The sequence below is a fragment of the Solea senegalensis genome, linkage group LG16 (genome assembly GCF_019176455.1).
Source record: "Solea senegalensis isolate Sse05_10M linkage group LG16, IFAPA_SoseM_1, whole genome shotgun sequence".
In the NCBI taxonomy this organism is placed as follows: Eukaryota; Metazoa; Chordata; class Actinopteri; order Pleuronectiformes; family Soleidae; genus Solea; species Solea senegalensis.
In genome coordinates this window covers 7,239,209-7,262,190 of record NC_058036.1, presented here as the reverse complement: position 1 = coordinate 7,262,190, position 22,982 = coordinate 7,239,209, and the positions used below count along the sequence as shown (strand labels likewise).

At 41.2% G+C, this 22,982-nt stretch overlaps 1 protein-coding gene and 1 long non-coding RNA gene across 6 annotated transcripts in view; both read left to right on the top strand.

Annotated features, from left to right (window-relative positions):
• The first annotated feature begins 5,879 nt into the window (after window positions 1-5,879).
• Window positions 5,880-7,969, top strand: LOC122782882. The gene is made up of 3 exons (XR_006361983.1): window positions 5,880-5,951; window positions 6,084-6,377; window positions 7,508-7,969. It is a non-coding gene; the product is annotated as an uncharacterized LOC122782882 (long non-coding RNA).
• A 10,102-nt stretch (window positions 7,970-18,071) lies between these two features.
• The window catches only part of trim9 (tripartite motif containing 9), a 41,515-nt gene continuing 36,604 nt past the window's right edge, over window positions 18,072-22,982 (top strand). For all 5 annotated transcript variants that reach the window (XM_044047424.1, XM_044047423.1, XM_044047422.1 and 2 more), the window contains exon 1: window positions 18,072-19,063. In XM_044047424.1, the coding sequence (XP_043903359.1) occupies window positions 18,227-19,063 (837 nt within the window). In that variant the 5' untranslated portion in view covers window positions 18,072-18,226. The remainder of the gene's footprint in view (window positions 19,064-22,982) is intronic.

The window sequence follows — 22,982 nt, the reverse complement described above, 5'->3', positions numbered from 1 at the left end:
TACATTTTAAGGTGAAGATAGGTTTTAAGGTTAGGTTTGGGTAAGGTTAGGATTAGGCCAGTAGTAATGGTTAAGGTTAGGATTAAGTGCAAGTCATGCATGTCGAGCGTCAGTGTGTGCGCGCGCGCGTGTGTGCGTGTTTTAAGTCTCTACACTTATGAGGACACCAGGCTCCAACTTGAGCAGTGATTCCCAGTTTTCTCGACAAACCATAGCCATCATGACAATTTGTGATATAAATATAAATCGCGAAGTTGAATGGATATGTTTAAGATATGGTTGATCAATAAATCACAACTAAAGAAAGACAGAAGAAAAAAACACCTTAAAGGTCAGCATTTGATATATATTTTATATGACATTTTGTATTTTGAATGCCTCCTGTAGTCAATATGAATATTAATAGGGGCTGAACCAATTACTTGATTATTAATCGATCATCATCATTTTTCAACATCTTCTGAGATTTTATGGACCCAACGATTACTTGATTAACCAAGTAAACAGATTAATTGAATATGAAACTAATAGTTCAATTCAATTCAATTCAATTTTATTTGTATAGCGCCAAATCATAACATACATTATCTCAAGGCACTGTACATAGATATCATCAAAGAGAGCAGAGAACCCCAACAGTTCACACAATGAGCAATGAAAAAACTCCCTCTTAACAGGAAGAAATCTCTGACAGAACTAGGCTCAGAGATGTGCGGTCATCTGCCTCGACCGGTTGGGGTGAAAGGAAAAATGGGGGACAGTGGAGAGGTGGGGGACAGAAAATGGGGGGAGAGAAAGGACAAGAGGGAGATGAGGGAGAGACAGAAGAGAGAGAGGGAGACCAGCAGCAGATACACAACAACTGTATCAGGTTACAAGTTTATACAGTTACTGATATCGACTTTTTAATTACAAAATAATAATAATGGTGATGATGAGCGTAGCCTCGGAAACTGGATCTTGATCCTGCAACCTGCATGATGAGAATACAGAGAGAGAGAGAGGGAAGGAAGGAAAGACACAAACTAGGGAGAGAAAGAGACAAGGTTAATGACATATAAAAAGTCATAATAGTTGCAGCCCTAATATTATTATACATAAATTTAAAACATTTCTTGCACTTTCATGTTGTTTGACCTCTTCATTTCAAATCAATGCCAATTGTACCAAAATAGCATTATGAACCAGACTATTAGCTGGTCCATAAATGCTGTGATGCTCATTTACATGCTTGTTTGTTGCATGTTTTCCTCTTCAGTATTTTCAAGGTACTTCCCTATAGGAGGCGCGTATGTGAAGGTCATCCGTGGGCAGCACTCCACTTTAATGTGCTGTCATACAGCTCTCAGAGACTGTGAGCATCCACGTGACAGCCGATGCTTTTTACACTAATTCCAAGGTTTGGAGAGTGATGAGCGAGAAGTGGCACAGCGTGGGCGTGAGGAGGCAGAGCGCGTGAGAAAGTGAGGCTGCTCTGCAGTGCACTCGAAAAAAATCACCACTCAATGAGTGTCTGTGGGGTTTTTTTTTCCACTCGACGGGAACAGGGAAGTAATATATTCTGGACTTCTCACATACTGTACGTGTATTCTCGTCTCACCTACATACCGTTTATTGCTGCTACTACAACATTATCTGTGTGTCCTCTCACCTAAATTCAGCAGTGGTGCATACAAATCATCCAAATGCTTCAATTATACACGTCCAATAGACATAAGCCTCCTTTTCTCTTTCTTCTTTCTTCCCCATCCACCTCTTTTCACCTGCCGCCTCTTCACCCACTTTTCACTCAGTGGGTTTATTCAGGATTTACGCTGAATTGTAGCTGAGACATTCAGTGGACTATATTTCAACTTCTGCAAAAATATTACTGCCAGTCAGTTGTCGTCGTGAGGGGATTGAGACACCAGCAGTATTTTGGCGACAGAAGTTACACACTGGAGCTTTAAGGAGATATTGGATGTCTTGTTGATCTCACATTTGCACAATGACAACATTAACTAGGATAATTTTGTTGCTAAACACTCTTGGTAACTTCAGGAGTCAGAAATACCATGAATGTAGTCAATTACAATGCTGTGCAAGTATAGTATTTTAGCTTCCTTTGGTGGCACTTGGAGGAAAATCAGAGGAGAGGAGTGCGTAGAATATAAACATTGTAATAAATGAAATAATAATTTGAGTCACCTTATCTCTCGCTCCATCTTATTCTAATTTCACTATACCGGTGCGTGAAGTATATGTGAGGAAGAGGAGGATGATGAGAGAGCAAATGATCTTATTGGGAATAAATCTGCCTCCTGTAAAAAGTCTGTATGAGAACCATTGACCTAGTATATAATACACTAGTATAAAAAAACTTGATGAACAAAATAATAGTGTTTTGCAGTTTATCTTCCCGTGTGATCTGCTTTCTGTACTTCCTGTTTTATTTTGTAGCCATGCTGTTGCACTTCCTCTTGTTGCCTGATTGTCAATCACAATCACCTGTGTTGTGGTTGCAGCCCACTCCCTAATTATTAGCACCTGTTCCTCGTTGTCCCCCTTATTCGCAGTCCGTCATCTGTAAGTTTTTGATGTTTGAATTTTAGATTTCATACCTTTTACCCCTTGTGATCAAACCCTGCAGTGTTTCCATAAAGTTGCCTTTTTGTGTTGTTTATCTGAACTTGCTTGTGTCCACCTTTTGAACCATAAAAGCTGCATGATCGTCTTACTGTCAATGTATTTGTTCATTCTGTCTTTAAATTTGTCAGCAGGAGAATCGGGAGGAATAGCGGCGCTAAATGCAGCCAAGTGCCAGCTGTTCCAGGATCCCCATCAACATCTGGAGCCAGTGGAGCCATTCTAATCACCTGTGAGACGCCCTCTCTTACATCTTACTCATTCTTTCAATCAATTCTTTCACTGCCAACCGCTCACAGATCACAAGCTTCAGGCAGAATAGTTGGCTCTCCAGCTGTCGCTTTAACACACACTATTATAACAACGTCTCATGGGTAAGTCGAATGTGATATTAATTAGGCGACAGTATGTTTTGAAAGCGCAGGCACTTAATGAATGCATTAAAATGTGAAGAAATCTGGGTTTAAATTGAATCACAGTTGAATTTTAGCGGTCTTACGCTGCAAGTACGTCTGAATGTATAAAGTAATATCAAGAGCCATTATATTCAAGTAGTGTTTATCTGAACATATCTTTCATTTGATGCATAAAGACGAGAGAAAGGACACGTCCTGCTTGTTTCCAAAATCTGTGAATCACTCAGTGTCTCTGTGACCCATCAGGGATCCTCTGACCTCATGCCTTCTCTCATCTGTGAAGTCACAGTACAAACCGTATCTGCAGTCTTCAGCTCAGCCGCCTGCAGGAGTGTTAGCGCGTCAAGACACTGAACCCTCTGGACACTGATTAATGAGTCTGTCTCTGTCTCGCCGCTCAGCCTGTGAAAGGTGCTCTGTGAGTTGTTTTCACGGCTGTCACCTGAGGGGGACGATGCCGGATTCCACCCTTACGCCACATTTGGATGTTTCTGCACAGCAGACGATAAACGGCTTTGGCTCCTGAGGATGCATTAATTATGTGAGCCTCGCAGATAGCATTTAGATAGACACTAATAATTACTAAACACTCACTCACTCATCTTCCACAGATTTGTCCTCCACATGAGGGGTGCTGGCGCCAGTCTCAGCTGACAGAGGGTGAAAGACGGGAGCACACAGAGACAAACTGCCATTCACTCTCACACCGACGGTCAGTTTACAGTGTCAAATTTTAATCCCCAATTCTGCAAGTTTTTGTACTGTAGGAGATGCAAACTCCATGCAAAAAGGCCCTTGTTTCAACCAGGTCTTCCTACTGCAAAAGTAAGAGTGCTAAACATTCAGTTACTAAGTTCTTAACAGTTGGGCACCATCTTAGCTCTCTGAACTACTTCTTCTTCACACCCCATCCTCTGAGGACTGCTTTTAAATGTACCAAAATCCCTTAAATCTGCCTTGAATCACCTTTAAACACCCACCGCTTCTCCTTTGCCTTCACTTCAGCATATTTTACTGTTTTACTTTAGGTTTTTACTGATTCTATGTTTTTTAAATAGGCCTGTTTATTTTAAATAAAGTTCACTTGACTGAAACGCTCCTGTAAGAAATAATGTGGTAGCAAAATGTAGAATCCATCAATGGCAGTCTGGTTAGTCCTTTAAAAAGGTGAGTGGTGAAGCACATCAGGGAGGATGCTGCTGTTTTCTCCTCCTTCTTCATTGGTTAATGCATCAGGTTTATTTGTGTGTGTTTGCATGATGAGCTTTCATTCTCAGAACACTTCATTCAGGCTGCTGTATAAACAGGGAGGCACAAGATGGCGCCCTCTGTGAAAGCAAGGTCGTCGCTTCAGGCACGTCAAAGGCTGTTTCTTAGGCTACTCGCACCAAATTTAAAGTGATTGCACACTTATTAAAACATACCTGCTTATAAACCCTTTAAAAGTCACTCTGCAGCGAGTGTGCACACACTGTGTAACAGTTAATAACATTTTTTTCCATCTGAGAAATTTCAGTGAGCTATAGCAGCATGTTACTCTCCAGTTAATGCACAGGGACCGTTCAAAAAACCTTATTTATTAATGTGATATATACGGCCTTAAATTCAGGCAATATAGAGCCATACACAAATGGTGGACTGTGAGAGACCCTGTGGAATAGATTTATGAGGAAAAGACGGCAAGGATATGGAGGAAACATCACCTGCAGGGGAGAGAATAATATTTTACCAAAAACTGTAACGTAATTTAATCAAGAGTGAGATTCAGCGGAGAACAGGCTTTTATTTTAGTGCTACAGCTGAACACAGGTCAGTGTTATATTTGGTTAGGGTTTGTAATCTGACTACAGGGAAAGTCCTCATTGTTAATTAGATTCAAGGGTCTTTAATAATGTCATGAACTAATTAGCAATGTGATATGACAGGTAATGAAATTCTCTGTGTTCTCTGTGCGGCCTACTAAATGTTAAGGAAGCGGCACGGATAAGGAGGAAAATATAGTGAAAAATAAAGTTTATAAAAGAGTACAGTAAAATATAGAAGACAATTGTAGTAAAAAAATAGAAATAAACTATAATTAGAGAAATACGAATGTGAGATTAAAGACATTTCAGGAAAGTGAGGGCATTTTGAGCCTGTTTTAGGGAGTTTGAATTAGGATTAGACATTTACTGCCTAAGGGTTTTCTGATCAGATGGAAATATATGCAGTGGGTGATTTAAAACAGTTTGCATGTGTTTCTTTGTGTGAGGAAAGGAAATCGATAAAAAAAAAAGGAATGGATGGCGTGACATAACAGGAGGAGGTGCTTTTAAAACTAGGTCAGTCAGACAGTGGGTCACTGGTGCGTTCCGTTTGTGGTCGGAACACTGATTTCCAAGTCGGAGCAACCTCACCATCAGCTTATTTTACTTTAACTTTCATTAGCACTTCTGTCTTATTCGTTTAAAACATTAAATAAGTAAAAACATAAATCAGTTTGAAAAACATATGAAATATACATTTTAAATAAATATAAGGACGAAGAACAGCAGTTTAATCCAAATCAGTAATGGAAATGGCCTTGTTTAAGGCCAGACATATTGTACTTAGGACGTAACGAACTTTGTATAAAATACTGTAAATATGTAAATATTTATACATTATTTGGGACAAGTAAATAAATTGGGCTGTGTGTAATAGGAATGGGGGTAGGTACATATACGTTTATACTCCTGCCTACTCCTTTTCAAACATGTGACGAATGAAAATTAAAATTAGTTTCATTAATTGAAAATTCAAAAAAATATATTAAAATGTTTTTTATTTTACATAAATGTGTCTTTGTGGTTAGATTTCTGTTCCAGAGTGAGAACACGTTCACAGCCCAGGCTACGATGGAGAACATTTTTCCAGAGGCAAGGAAACAAGGTCAGAGATTTTCAAATGATGGATTTTTCCTCTTCGCTTTATTTTCATACTTTAAAAGAGAATCTTCAGCGATGTCCAATCCCTCTGTGAAAAAAACAAATGTGCTTTTTATTTTTTGTACATTCTCTTTAGTTGCAGATTCAGTGGAGTTTAGGATGCTGTAGATCACTCCAGAAGAACTCAGCGTGCAGCCTGATGCCTCTTTATGAGGATCTGTAAATGTGTCAGGCAGCTGCAGGGGAAGAAGCCAACTCCTCTGGTCTCTGTAATTGGTTTTACATGCGAGGAAGAAGGCCTGGATTCATTTGGAACAAAAGACTTTATCCTCATCCTACAAAGTCCGCCCCATTGTTCGACATTTTCATCTCGCGTACTCCCACGCTGGAGCGGAGACGCAGCCAAGAACTGACTCATTTGAATAAACAGGTGAGAAACAAGACGGTGACAATGATTTGACAAATGTGTGCAACGTGAAAGAAAAACAACGTATAGCGTATGTTTGATATTAGAGACGATGACACTGACATTTGTAACACAAGTGAGTGTTCATCCCCACCCACATCCTTTATTATTTTCATCCTGATTATAATAGAGGAAGCCTTATATGAAGCCTGTCAGTCATTGTGTAACTAAACCACTTTTTTTTCCCCAGGTGTAAAACTGTGTATGTGTGTATCTAGTGATGTTATTCACTGATCCAGGTGCAAATCTTCACAGTTTAGTTTGATACTATCTACTGCCTCTCTGGTCAGACACAGCCACTACTATTTAGAGTGTAAGAGGAGACAGGAGTAACAGGCATTTCTTTTGTTTTCACCATCAACGTCAAAAGGGTTCTCCTCCATACGGAGCCCACACACGACGGCACTTTCTTCTCAGCCGACGTTTCCACAAAAGATAGAGTGCATATAGCAATTATATATATTGTGCCGTAGAGCCCCTGGTGCCCACACACAAAATAATAAGTTTCTCCTCCATTTTAAGCAGAGTCTGGCCACAAGTAAAGATGTCTTCGTACGCTATTAGACTCCTCCTCCTAGACTCCTCCCCCTTTTATAAATGCCAGGCCTGTCATTTTGTTATCTCTGTTTGATGCATGGACTGAATGTCAGAATTCACTACCAGGACCCTCCCCCTCCCTTTTCCTCTCCCTCATGTAACTCTCAGCCCACTTTTTTGGAATTTTTTCAAAATCAGGCATTGGGGTGGTGTTGGCTTCAGAGGGGGGGGTTTAGTGAACTGCCGCGAGACAAGAACATCAAGACAGTCAAGAAACGCGGCGGCCAAATAAATGACACGAGCCGACAAAGTCAGAAAAATGGTTAAACAAATAGGAGACTGCTGATTAACGAAGGTCCCCAAATTGTTTGATATTTTCCCATTTTAACGCAAAACACCGTCTTTCCCCAAAACATTATGAACTCCTTACTGTATTAAAAACACTTGCAGACACTGTGCTCCCTGCAGGCCCATGTGACTAAAATACCTCAATTCTGCTCTCATGAACCAAAAGAAGCTCTTGCTGAAGGTGGATTTTCTTTATTCCTAATGTACAGTAGGTAAGTACAGGCGTTCGTGACTCAGTCGCCGATGATGCCTCACACGAACGCTCGCTGGCGTCTCAGAGGGGAGGAGGATTGTCGGAAGCTGTGGGAGGACAGGACGAGCAAGTGTGAGGAAAACAGCCCAAATAGCAAGAGGTGGGAAGCACACAGTGACATATCATTCACAGACAGACTCCCACACACACTCATCACGGCCTTTTAATGTCGTTTTATTTACGTAACAAGCTTCTAGCCCCCAGCCAAGTATCTGAGTAAATCCTTAACAAAAATAGACAACTTGCTTTTTTCAGTTACATCTTTCGGATGTGACGCAAAAACTATTTCCCATCATTGTTCTGTATAAGGAGCTGTGCAGTGCTCTGTATGCATAGACCGTACAAGTGGTTTGTCTATTTTTGAAGATTTGAAAAATGCACAGATAAAAGCTGTGGTGCAGAGGTGTGGAACTTCATCATCTGCTTCACATCTTTAGACTCTGAACTTCTTCATTTCTTCTAATTAATCACAAGCTTACGTCAGAAGATTCTGATATCATTCGTGTACAGACTTCCCAATTATAAAACTGGAGAGTATAATATTAAATATCCACTTTAAAGATCCCGCTGGTTGCTGCACAAGTTACAGGTCTCGGGTGCCGTCACACTATTATATAAATTGTTGCACAATAATATTTAATTATTGTTACTATTATGTAATAACCGTTATTTATTTGCATAATTCATTGTTTGCGAAAACTGTTAATATACCGTTTGTTTAACCAGGAAATTAAACCTCACTGAATTAAAAAATTCTAATTTACAAAAAGGGTCAAGGAGGAAAGAAGCACATGAGAGGAATACAGATAGACAAATGAACAAATTACCTCGTCATTTACTTCATTATTTTCATAGTAAGGCACAGATGAGCGATAGAATCAACTGTCTTCCTGCATATAGCACATCGAGGAATAAAAGCAAAGCAATTAAAGGTCAGAATTGAGTCAAATTGGACTGAAATTAATATTTAAATGCAGAAGGAAATACAATCAATTACAATATTTTTAAAGAAGTAATTAAGATTCATATTTTGAATACATATTAGGTAATTAAGTTTTACTTGTATAAATGTATAATTTGTCTATGTGCACTGACATACTGTGAAAGAATTGAGATATTACAAGATTATTCTTCTTTCTGCTCCGTATCACTATTTTTGGTATTGTTATTTTTGTTAGAAAGATTCTTTTTACCTCTTTAATTGTTTCAAACAATAAAAATAGAAATTGTTGAATTAATCTCTCACATTTTTGTTCTCATTGTTGTGGAAATGCACGACCAGACCTCCATGCTCCAAACCCTGTGAATGCAGAGTATCACATTTTTACTGCAGACTCGCGCTCACAGCTTCAGCAGCAGCAGGACATGCTGTGCACAACAGGTTTGAGCCACAAATGACATTTGACTACAGATTTGTTTACTGGTTTATGCGACCTGTAAACAAATCTGTCCTTACCTTGGAAAAAAAACAAAAACAAAAAAAACTTTGGATTTACACTTTAATGACTGTTAGCAGTATTTTGTCTCACCTTAAAGTGTGCAACTTGTGAATATAAACACAATTCAAACACTGACAAATGAGTTTGTACAGTCTGATTAAGCCCATCAGCTTCACACGACTCTGTCTCTCAGTGTAGTAGTTTTTTGTTGTTGTTGTCGTCGTCTGCGGCAGCATTTCCACGCCGCACACAGAGTGACACCACACGAGGAAGTGCTCACGAGAGGTTTGAAAAGCAAATTCTGCAGCTAAACATAAACCTGTCCTTCCAGTTTTTATCACAATTAATCTTGCAAAAACACTAATAATGAAAATCTGTGCTCGGTCAACAGCAATCATGGGTTTCCTGAGCAGCAGCCTTCGACCACAGCTGCTGCTGTTTCCTGCACGAAGCAGCTCCAATTATGTTTTCCTGGGCAGAAAATGCTATGTTAAATGGCAAATATATATATATTTTTCTTAGTTTATTAATTTAAGAGGGACAGTGTACATTGATCAACATTTCAATTTAGCCCTGAAATGTACCAGTAAATGTACCAGTGTTAGCAGTTGAGCTAATTTACATCTGTAGTCCCTTGGCAGGTCAACACAACAACATATAATACAATACAATACAATGCTATAATAACACAATTCCAAGTACTATCATGATTAGGTCTTATCAAGAAGCAACACAAAGGTATGATAGGTTGGTTATTTATGATTGCAACTTTGGTTCATTTTCATTTTAAAAATCTAAACGGTCGTCGAAAGAAGCACCGGTCGCAAGAGGGTGACGCTTTTCTGTCACCAAACCAGCTGACTGTTGTGGGTCTAGCTCCACATGTACTGTACCATACATTACTCTGGTAACCCAATGGAAGGTTACCCGGAAATGGAACAGTTGGGGCCAGTTATTTTGGTACTATTCCTAATGGAAACACATAGAAAATACACATCACACTGAACTGTTCCACTCTGTAGAAACACGCCACTAGAGACCACACTGATTTTGTAATTACTCTGAATTCCACAGGGGGTGTTAGAGGTTCTGCACAGGAGTTTTAGGATGCATTCACACCAGCCCTTCTTAATCAAACCCTACCTTGTACCAAACAAGTGAACTCTGGTCCACCTAAAAACACAAGTGAACCAAATGCAGTGGACTACAATGCAGGGCAATGCAAACACAACCAAAAGGCTGAGCCCATCGTTACCCTGTATTAACCGATAGATATTTTCTTCTTGATGCAGTGCCGCCTCAGGTGAGGAGGGGAATAGGTTATTCAAAAGGACTATTAGGTGCGAAAATGAGTTCACATTTAAACAGGAAACATGTTGGCTTAAAATTGTCAAACTTGTCTGCGCCTTAAAAAAAATCAAATCAATAAAATGCCTTTAATACCTGCTCAAATAATAAACCAGAGGAAAAAAAAAATTAACTCAGAGATCAATCGTGTATACGAGGCTCGTATAAAGGAGTCTCCCCCTCCACCTATCTGGGTTCGAGTCTCCTTTGTGTGTTTCACTGAGTCTATTAACTCACCACAGATTCCCTCTGCAGACCCAGAGGCTTCAAGTCCCGCATGAAAAGAAATACACTGATGGCAGCAGGAGCTTTACATACAAGGCTCGGGTTAGATAGGAATCTATGGCACAGAGCCGGGATATTGTAAAGACCTGAATAGAAAGTGCTGGTGTTTGGTTTCTGAGATCTGGCTCAAGAAAAGTCGTGGTTTTTATTGCATTTTATAGGATAGGAAGTGACTGTTCTCGGTGGAAAGGAAAGCACACAGCAAATGTTGAGGTTGCTTTTGTTTTGTGCCAAGAATAAAAGATTTACATTTGGTACAAAATCACATGTTTGAATGTGACGTTATATCTCATATCAGCATTTCTAAAGAAGGATGTAGCGCTTAAATCTAAGGATTTAAGGCTAAATTCTCACCAAGTGTTGCTGTGTTAACAGTAATAATAACACTAAGTGATATTATAGTGATTATATCTTATTTTTTAAACTAACTGCTTCTGATTAACAATACGAAAAATGTGCGTGGGACCTAATTTCAACTTTATAACATGGTAGCATTTACACTGACTGTAGTCTATACTAATTCTTAGCTATTACCTGGATATTACAGTAATATTATCAAATTATTTCCACACTATTACACTGATATTACCAAGCTAGACATTAGGGCTGGCACTTCAGTATCTGGATAAGCATGTACACCCCCAGTCAGAGTCCTTAAGTCGGTCCATGTCCAGACTAAAGACCAGAGGTGACTGAGCCTCAGCTTTAGAATAGTCTACTTTTCACGTTGGCATTCAACTCAGGTTGAGCTAGGCTCCCGTTTCTTGTGTTGTGTAAGTGGTGTAATATAATATGGTATTTCTATGGTCTGCAGCTGTATTGTTTTATGCCTTTTGCTGTTTTATTGATGTGATTACACGCAGAACTTTGGTCAAACCTCGGCTGTGTGAATGCGCTTTATAAATAAATTTCGACTTGACTAGATTACAAACAGGATTACATTCCTATTACACTATATTATTCCCATAGTATTACTGTGTTGTTACTGAGCTGTAATGAAAAAAATGCCAAAAACACAGAAGCATCGATGTAATTCCCGTGGACTCTGGGCTAATTTTATTTATTTAAAATCCATGGCCTCATGTAACCTTCTGAAACGGCTCATGAAACTTGTGAAGATCACTGAACATCACACATTCACCTCCAGCGATTTCCCTTCCTTATGCAACAGATCCCACATTATAACCATCTGCTGATAAACGGTCCTCTGCAGCAGAACGGGCACCTTGGGTGACAAAAGCCACTCGTCACCCTGTCATGGCAGCACAGCTCTGCGTCTTCACCTTTCTCAGATTAACTCCTGATTATGGATTCACTCCCATCTGTGCCCTTTCCTGTGACCTGGAAAATGCATTTTCTTGATGCGGTGTTTAGGCCTTCAGGGTGAAACCAGGGGAGATGGTGTCGTGCTTATGATTCCTTCAATAAATCAGATAAAGTTCAAGAGTTAATGAGAGTAAACACAACGTTTACCTGGTTATTTCAGTGTCATTTTGAACTCTATCAACAAGCTTATTATTTGAGGTCCTTTAATAAGCTCATACACTTTTGATATTTTAACACCTTCTCACCCAGCAATAATCTTCAGATCTGCTGATGCTGTTTCTTCTGCTTTGGGCTACTGGGGTCTAATGGCGTGTTCCGTTTGTATTCAGAACTCAGAATTTGGAGCGTTGTTTTTATTTCTGAGTTCTCAACTGGACGAGTCACGTGTAGCTGATGGGGTTAATCCGCATTGTGTGAACTTTGTTATGCAGTTTCTCTTTTTTTTTCCCTTTAAAATGCATTCTCAAGTACTTTTTAAATGAAGTGTGCTGTGTGTGGGAAGAGGGGAGTGAATATACAGCAGAGGCCATCTGTCTGCCCTGTCACAATATGCAAAACTGTTGTTCGAATAAGTTTAGAAAACTTGTCAAACACAAACAATAATAAGCCAAGATGTATAGTTATTCAGATTTGTCCTTACGAACAAAGTGAATGATTGACCCCAGTGCAGAAGAAGAAAACTTTTTTTGTCTTTTCACATTGTCTGTGTGTGTGTGTGTGTGTGTGCATGCATTGCAGGAATGCTATAACGACGTGTTTCTGAGCCACTGATTTGGATTTGCGCTTGGTTGACAGTGACATTTCAAAAGAAGCTGAAAACCCATGTTAAACCCCTGTTTTGTGTGCTCGGATGGTTGATTCTCTCCCACAAGGCGAGCGTTGAAGTTTGGAGCGAGTGTCGCTTTTCTGTTTCGTGCGGGGCTTCCTGAAGAGCCGCGTGGACAGGGAAAGGCCTCCACATGCAACATCATTTGAAATCTCTCCTCGTGCAAACCAGGTGGTGTGGAGAGGAGGGAGGATGAGGAGGAAACGGAGAATGCGTGTTAGTGTGGAGGAGGTCAGTGAGATATGGAGGAGCTAAGTTATGAAGGGCTTTGGACGGGGGGGTGATGTGTTGTGAGAGATGGGGCTCTAGTGATGATACGAGCGGCTGAGTTCTGAACCGGTTGAGGTTTATGGAGGGATTTGAGAGTGGTAAACCATTTAGAAGGCGTGGTGTGACAAGGGCATTGACCAGGATGGCAGTGGTATTGGGAGTGAGTGAGGGACGGAGCAGAGTGTACCTAATAAAAGGGCATTTTTTCAACATGCAGTAGAACCACAAATAATTTGTGTCTTTAAAGACCATTTATTTGAATTTTATAGTCCAATACGGCTTCTCTCACTACTGAACCCAGAGATGTCAAGCAAGTTAAGAGTTACGGTGTTGGGGAAAATGAAAAATAGATTCCCACATGGATAGTTTATTGTTTCCCTCCCCCCCCCTTCCACTTTAATTCCGCCCCGCACCTTCAACATCACAGTTGCAATGTGCTTCAAAAAGCCTCAGTCCACACATTCAGCGCCTCTCCCAACCCCCACCCAGCAGCATCCAGCAGAGATTCCCCTCTCTTGTTACTGCTGTCTTTGTTACTAGCCTGAGGACTTCCTTTGTTTACCTCCAATATAGTGAAATCAGAACATGGGTACAGGGGGGGAAAAAAAAATGGAACACAAAAACGATTGTGTGATGATACGACTAATGCCATAGTGTTTACTTATTTAAAAAAAAAGGAGTAAACATAAATTCTGTTGCAGTGAAATTCCATCGGTGGACGTAAAACACGAACTCCGAGGAAACAGAGGGGCAAAGTTTCTCCCGCCAAAAACAAGATTGAAACCCACTACACAACATCATTATTAAATATAAAGAGACCCTCACAGCTGCACTATATCTCTCCACGCCGTGAAACCTCATAAAACCTGTGATGTTGTGTCAAAGAGTGATGGAGTATTGGCCTGTTTCCTGGTCAAATTATTCAACACACAGAAGTATTTCATGGAAAATGATGTTCTCACTGTGCAGCAGCAGCAGCGGTGGCGGTGGCGGCAGCAGCCACCTGCGATCTGCTTTTCCTCTCAAGTCTCCCTAAATTGAATTTTCATCACTGACATATCAACCAAGCTCACACCATCAGGCTGCTGCTATAAAGTCCCTTTTATTCCCTCAGCCATAAAAGTCTAAAACATCTACACATACTGTATGTGTATTCATCTTTGTCTTACAGATGTGTGTTTTGTGATGATTTTCTGTCATGGAGATAGCAGTATTTATAGATTATTATTATATTTTTTTTTTCTATAGTTATCTAGTCTGGTATTGGTTCAGTGCTTGGAGTCATCTCAGCGCGAAACCACTGTGACTTTGTATTTACGCGACACACAAACTAGTGACTTGTAAAGCAGTGGTTTTCAGTGTAGTGAATCATCATAGGATCAGTTATTCAAAAAGATTTGTTGAATTTCCTCAGGACATTAAGACATTGGTCATAAGAATGGTGCAGGTGGCCGCCCTCACGAGGCTCTCCCCGCAAATGTGCCCTTTCTGCCACTGCGGTTTGACCTCCCACAGCCACTGACGAGGATGTCGGGGTTGGCCTGGTGACCATTGATCTACTGGTTCAAGTCACATCGGCACCCTGGGGAGCAGTAAGAGGCTGAAGGAGGTGAACTCTACCAGAGGACATCAGAAAACCAACAGTTGACCTTTCCGGATGCATTTGAGAAACCTCTGAAGGAGCCAGTGAAACATGAAATAAAAACCACAGTATAGTTTCATTGCGGAATAATTCAAAAATGTGTGAAATATCAAGTAGAATGTACAATATGTCACGACGGGAGTCAAGATCTTGGACTCAATTGCAGGAGAACAGAAGCGGGGCGTGGTGAACACAGACAGTGGAAACCCATCACCAAAATAAAACAGGAAGTGACATAACAAAACTGAAAAACCTAACTAAACTAACCGAATATAGTCCTATAAATCGTATTGTATTTTTTGTATAGTATGCATTTGTGTTTTTGTATTATGTGTATATATTCTGTTTACTCTCTTTTTTTGAAGAATGGCAAATAACGTGCCTTGAATCATTTATACTTTTTGGAGAGCTGATAAAATCATCAAAATGTATCGTATGTACTGTCATACAAAGTCATACAGCTGACATTATACAGTATATTCTCTGTGTGTTCTGGTAATTATACAATAGAAAGTATGAGATATTTAAGGCTTTTTCTCTCTTATATAAGAGCAAAACTATCATTTTATTTTTATTTTTTTGTGTCAATGGGATTTTATTATTATATCCAATGGTGTCAGTTGGAAATGATGCTAATTTTCCTCACATGTGACGCATGTGTCCATTTTAACTACGGCTTTTTCACAAACCAATTTAAATTATTTTACGTCTCTGGGTATTGTCCAGTATTTTTTTTTTATGATCTGACTGTCTGTCTTTCCTGGCAGCGGGAGCGAGAGTTGGCATTGCGACCCAAAGAAAGAATGAACATTAAATATTCGATTTTTGGAGAATTGGCCACTTTAACTGGCTCCTCAAAGAAGAGCAAACAGGAAGAGGCAGTGCGGCCCCCCCAAACCGAGGAGATTACACAGAAGAGCGTGTCAGCAGGATGGAGGCGTTGGTGAGCACGCGTCCAAAAATAGCTGCTGGTGTTTTTTTCCACAAACACTCGAGTTTACTGAGCATTATATGTGGTTTAATCCAGGGATAAACTCTGACTTTGTTGTATATTTCCACAGGTTTTAGAGGATTTGGAGAAGAAATTTAATCAGCACAGAAAAAAAAAGAGGAAAGAAATCAAACATATAACGTGTTGCGTAAGTGAAAATCAGGGTGATTGGTGTGTTTTCTACTTTTATATGATATTTATCGTTCATATTTACGTCGTAGTGTGGTCATCGTTATAATTGTCCACATTCTTCTGCTGCTTTTGAACAAAATATGCAAATGTTGTGGCCTCACATTGCCCTCTGAGGATCTGAGAAAGAGGGAAGGCTGTTAAATCAGATTATTTTGTTTAATTTGCCCATCAACAGACTCACTGAAGAACTAAAGTGGGGAGCTCACGTTGCCATGGCTGCCTCAGAGGAGACTGAGGTATTTGGCCGTAGAAATGCAGAGGGTCTGGATCGCAAAATGGAAAATAAAAACCTCTTTTCACTTCACTGGAGAGTCGCCGCTTTATCTTATCTCGCAAGGTGTCACTTTCCATATTTTCAATCTCCTCCAGGAGTGATCTTTGCTCCCACGGCAGCTGAGGAGGAGAAACTTTACATTTCACATCGGTGTGGTTCATTAACAGTCTTTGTATTCTGTTGTTTGTGTTGTCAGAGAATTCAGGTTGAAAAAACAGTCCATTTATTGGGTAAATGAATCAATTCTTTGGTGACAGGTCATCAAATGTTAGCATGTTGTGCACTTTTTGTTGGACACAAAGAAATATTATAAAATACTGTATAATAATATGTAATGTTGCCACCATGGAGGCATGTTTCATTACATTTTGACATCAGTCGACAAACCAGTCGATTGATTAATCAATACGGTAAAAATGCTAATGAGTAATAATAATAATTGGTTGCAGCCTTACAGTTATACATCTACAAATAATTGGTATGATTTTCTTAAAGTGACAATGTATGACAATCTCATTCATTTTTCATTGCTAGGAAAAAAAGCTATTTTTAAACAATATATCATTTAAATGGGTGTAGACTTCTTTATATGACCATAATATGGATTATGTTGTTAAATTGATTTGTTCTAAAATGATCGTTTTGAATAGATTCCCTCGTGTATAGGTTCAGTATTGTCACAGTTTTTTAAAACAAAAGAGTCTCATTAGTGAGCAGATTATTGATTATGTCACCTTACAACAATTGATGATTCCTTTATATCTCTCATATTTGATTTGATTATGCCAGGGTGGATCACATTTCATTTATAAAAAAAGGGTTGTTTTAATGTTTTCCTTGTTTATATTCAGTAATGACGTATGGGTGTCTGTTAATTTCATTATTAGTTGTAATCAGGAAAAAAACACTTAGTAAAACAAAAATTTTAAAGCAGATTAATGATTAATTTATTATTTATTTAGTTTGTTTCTATTTTGACTTGATTATGTATATTTTCATATACATATATGCATGGTTCATTGAAAATGAAACTTTTGATTCTATTAAGTTTGCCTTTTCATTTATCTAAGTATATGTCTACTAATGTGCAGTTTACAATAACATTAGTTTTATGTATAATGAACGCTGCCATGTTAATGAATGAAGGTTGTGACAAATTCTGGGAACCTATAGAGAACCTTCTCTAAAGGTCGTATGAAGGTCGTAGAAAAGTAATGTTCTGGGAATGTTCCGGGAACCAAATGTGCAACCAAAAACTAACATTAGAGGAATGTTAGGATAACTTTCCATGGCAACCACAGGAGAACCTAGGGGGAACCTTCTGGGAACATTCCCGCAAACAAAAGGTAACATTCCCAGAAGGTTCTAAGCTGGGTGAATGGCAAAGCTGTAGAGTAAAGCAGTTTGAGTGGTTCTATAAATACAGACCATCTGTCATTATTAGCTGTCATTGAAAATGATCATTTAAACAATAGCAATATTCTCATTAGTGTCGTTTTCCCACACAGGAGAAGATTTTATTGATTGAAAATGATCATATTGAATTGTTGATGTTTACTGACACACGTGTCTGTTGTCATGATTACCTGAATATAAATATTGTCAGATGATGATGTTTTCTTCATAGACTATTGATTATATCAACATGATGCATGGATGACATTTCATTGTTTAGTTAAAAAACAACAAAAAACAACAACTTGTTTTCCTCGCATGTTCACAGGAGTTCAGAGAACGAGAAGCTCATTAACGAAGCTCCCACTCACTGACAGCTCATCTGACCAATGGTTGTTTGGAATCCACTCATTGTCCAATAGTCACCAGGCTGCGCTGAAGCTGATCTCTCGCTGCAGAGGAGCGAGTCTCATTGGTTGATGCCTTCCCTTTGGTCAAGGTTGCGCTTGTAGACTTGAATCGCAGCAGGAAACGACTGGAGCTCCGGCTTTTACGCACAAGCAGCAGCGGCAGCAGCAGCAGCAGCAGCAGCAGAGTGAAGTGAGCTGAAGCTCAGCTGTGACTCGTCCTGTTTGTGTTCTCACGCCACTGAGGAATCTCTCACCTATCTGCAGCAGCAGCAGCAATCATGGATGAAATGGAGGAAGAGTTAAAATGTCCAGTTTGCGGCTCGTTTTTCCGGGAGCCCATCATACTGCCGTGCTCCCACAACATTTGCTTGGCTTGTGCTCGGAATATCCTGGTACAGACGCCGGACGCGGAGTCTCCACAGAGCAGCCGAGCCTCCGGCTCCGGTGTCTCCGACTATGATTACCTGGATTTGGATAAAATGAGCCTGTACAGTGAGGCGGACAGTGGGTATGGATCATACGGAGGCTTCGTGAGCACCCCGACCACTCCTTGCCAAAAATCACCAAACGGGGTGCGGGTTTTCCCCCCTAGTGTCCCCCAGCCTCCGCCGCAGCATCACCTGCTACCACAGCCCGGCTCTTTACCCCCGATTCCGCGCAACTCCTGCATCACATGCCCGCAGTGTCACCGCAGTCTCATCCTGGACGACCGGGGTCTCCGCGGATTCCCCAAGAACCGGGTGCTCGAGGGCGTTGTGGACCGGTACCAGCAGAGCAAAGCGGCCGCTCTCAAGTGTCAGCTGTGCGAGAAGAGTCCGAAGGAGGCCACGGTGATGTGCGAGCAGTGCGACGTCTTCTACTGCGACCCGTGCCGCCTGCGGTGCCATCCTCCCCGCGGTCCCCTCGCCAAGCACCGCCTGGTGCCGCCGGCGCAGGGGCGCATCAGTCGCCGCACGAGTCCCCGCAAAATCTCCACTTGCACAGAGCACGAACTGGAGAACCTGAGCATGTACTGTGTGCAGTGTAAGACGCCGGTGTGTTATCAGTGTCTGGAGGAAGGAAAACACGGGACACACGAGGTCAAAGCTCTGGGCGCAATGTGGAAACTGCACAAGGTATGTGCGTAAAATGATTGATGAATCTTTGTTTACGTGCGTGTGTGTGAGAATGTCTGTGCCTTTTCTGGCATGAAGAAAAGACTGACCTGGGGTCAGAACCAGTAGAATCCTCATGGAGACCAAATCCTGGTCCTAATGAGGCAGAGGGATTGGTTAAGTTTAGGTTTGAGATGTAGTTAGGTAAGGGTTATAGGCATTAACTCGTTATGGTTAAGTTTAGAGATAATGCATCGTTTAGGTTGTCGAAATGAGAGGAAGTCAGTTTTGTGTCCTCATAAAAATAGCTGTGCAAACCTGTGACTGCGTGTGTGTTTGTATTTGTGTTTGTTGCCTCCTGAGGACCTTGTCGAAACATTGACTTTTCAGGACCAGTTGTCCGAATGAGGACCAAAATCCAAAGCCTAAGAGGTTTTCTTGAGGAAGTCAATGTGGTGATCCAACGGCACAGATGTGTGTGTGCATACTTGTATTTGTTCCCTCTTGAGGACCTTATGGAGACCAAAACCTGGTCCTAACGAGACCGAACTTCATTTCTGAGGAACTGGGTAAATTTAGGGCTTAGATTTGAAGCCAGTCAATGCAGTGAAGAATAACTTGCGTGTGTGTTTGTTATGTACAATAATTCATCCTCTGAGCTGAGCAACAAGTACACCTTGAAAATAATTTTCCCTGTCTTATCGTCCATGCTCACAGCCTCCAAACACTTTTATGAACGTCCTCTCGAAAGGAAGCCTTTATGATGCACAAAATGTGACCTGACGGTTTATATTTTTATTGTGTCGTTAAAGTCCTGCTCACATCTCAGCTCAGTTTTCAGGTGAGTGCACATGTCTCCAGACTGGGAGCTCCTGTCTGTCTTTGCTGCCCAAAAAATATCAGGAGGCAGTTCTGCTTGTAATTCTGTTCACGAGTGGAGAACCACCACCAGCTTCCAGCAGCAGCAGCAGCAGCAGCATCAGACTCCTTTATCAACAGGAAACCGCTTCCTCTATCACATCTGCGTATTTTCCTTCAAATGATAAACTCATGTCACACACAGATTCTATCATGGTGTCATCACATGACCATTTGTCTCCTGAGACGGAGAGCTCCCCGTCTCAGTCCCATTCCCTTGAGCTTTGACAGCTCCAGTCATCATTAGACAGGAATAATAGTGGTGCTACAAATGTGAACTGTGTATGTGTGTGTGTGTGTGTGTGAGTGAGTGAGTGCACCATAATGCTATTTTTGATTACCGAGTTGTCGTGGGCAGGAAAGGCCTCGGAAGGCAGCGCTGCATGTGTCTCTATCAACGCCTCTGCACCAGCAGCAGCAAACTTCACCTCCACATTTCAGAATCCGGAGACGAGAGAGGACGCAGAGCAATATTCAATACTCACACACACACACACACACACACACAGGAAGTCTGATGTGTAGAGACGGTGTCTCCTTGTATCCATGAAGAGAATTTTTGGCATTTGTTTGTGAGAATTCAGGAATGTTCACGTTGAATTGAGTCATGGAATTAGTGTTTTGGGAACAGCGCCACTTACAGGCCTGGCATATATACTGCAGTGTTTGGGTTGTTTTGTGTGTAAGGGCATAGCCTCAGAATTAGGACACAAGTTGGAGTTAGCCACCAGGGGGCGACTCTGCTGGTTGCGAAAAGTACTCCGAAAATTGGTCCACTTCGCTCTTGCTTTATAGCATCAGTGAACATGTTTCTGAGGAGTTCAGAGCCTCAGTTGCTAGTATTGCTAGATATAATGTCAATTTTGTAAATTATACTTCCATTTCAGAGGAAAATAAACTATAACGGCATGGCACATATGAGCGTGCATCAGTGTGATTGACAGCCTGGTTGCAGGGGACGAATGTTGTGGCTTCACAAGTGGAGTCCGTGTCCATTTTTCTATCCAATCTGTGACACACAGCCTCAGCTGTGCTGTCCTCTTTCTTTTACTGCCCCGGTATATTACTGTATATGTCACAGAACGGCCATTTAGCAGAGCTCCAGTCCAATCATCTCCAACTCCATGATGCTGTGATAGTGTGTGACCCCAGATTTTAGGGGTCAGTTTTAAAACTGATGGAAAACTCAGACGGGGGGGGGGTCGAACGCTTCACTCGCGTCAAATTGTCCTCACTTGAAAAGTTGATGACATTTTTTGCTTGGCTCTAAAATGGAAAAAAGGGTTATCCACCCTCTTTTTGGCTTCTACCATGGCACCTGCTTATTTGTGACCCGCCATGTGAAGCTGCTGCTGTTGCCTACAGAACTGTAACAGATGGCTCAGAGCTGGCACCGGTGAGGACGGGCATCTTTTAACGCTTTGGGCTGTTCCTCACGAAGCTCACCAGAGGAAACAATGGGACTGTTTTCCGTATCCCGCAGATATTGATGCATTAATTGTGTTTTTGCAACATGATTACAGAGTTGAACGTCAGGAACTTTGCAAAAGCAGTGAGACTGGCTTTCCCTTGAAATGGGATCAGTCGCTCCTCCATTTTGTCTCGTGGATTCAGCTTAAAGCCGTAAATGTGTCACTTTTAACGATGAAAAAATGTCATTGCCTTTCAAGCCAGGTGTGTTCACAGAATGCTAATCAGGCCTATGAGCGCCACACAACTCTCTCTGTATTTGCTGTGTCACTAGAACATATAGTGCTTTCATAGCACCAGAAAAGTGAGACGTGTGACTGAAAAAGTTCCCATGATAAAGTCTCAGAAGTGGATTCTACTGCTAAAAAGATCGGGACATTCAGCACTCTGGGGTGGGGGTGGCGCAAGGTCACTACTACGTTCTATTTACATAGGAACTGGGAGTGACATCACGCCCAAGTTCGCCTCATTGCAGTTGAGAAGTCAAAAATGCAAACGGATCTTTGCATCAACGATGAATTGTCTAAGCTGAAGGGAGATAACTGCAGATGATTATGTCTCGTGTGTTTGTGATGACGTTGCATGTCTGTCTGTGGGGTTTTTCCCATGTTTCCGTTCAAATTTCCCCCAAAAGACATGCATATTGGAGTTTGGTCAATTAGAGCCTTAATGTGAGTGGATGTGTGTGTCTCTGTGTGTTGACCTTGTGACCTGTCCAGAGGGTATCCAGCCTCTCACTCCTTGTCTGCTCAGAGTGTAGATAATGGATGGATGGTTGCTGCTTTAAATTAGTTTGTGTTGCTGCGTTATTTCAACCTTGTATTTCATTGAAGAACGTTAAAACCCACAAATGCAACATTTACATTTTAGTAGTGGGAAACGTGGCAGCACTCTCCCCCCTGTGTTTATATCATTTCATTAGTTCTTGTCTATTTTTCCTCCTGTGATTTCCTTCAAGGTTTTTCTTTTTTCACTCCTCCCTCCCTCTCTCTGTGAAACACCTCTCTCTGTACGGACAAAGAGTTGAGCCACCTGCCGCCATGGCAACCAATTCTCTCTTGATGTTGTGCAGATCAGAAGAGGTCTCTAAGATACTGGAGCCCAGGAGGAATCCATCCCTGATGCTTTTCAGACTTCCCCTCCTTCTTCTACAGTGTGTGTGTGTGTGTGTGTGTGTGTGTGTGTGCACGTCTGCTTAAGATCATTACTCCCAGGCTTCATGCTCCTTCGCAGCAGTTTGCTCTCGCATACATGTTCTCCCTTGACCTCTCTGCTGCTCTCACTGGCAATAACAACCATTGTGGTTTTACCCCCATGTCTAAGCCACAATGTTAAATCAATTTCACGACTCCAAAGTCAATTCCGGTTACAAAGGAGGAGCAGGCGTTGAAGAGTGACTCGGTCAGCTCTCGTCTGGCTACGCAGATTTGTCAGAGGGTTTCCCGTTGTTCCTGTTGATCGGGCGTTTCGTGTTAATCTCAGTAAATCACATTAGCATGAGTAAAGGGCCATCGTCGCAGTGTTAAATCTCCTTACAGTGAGTGGTCCTCAT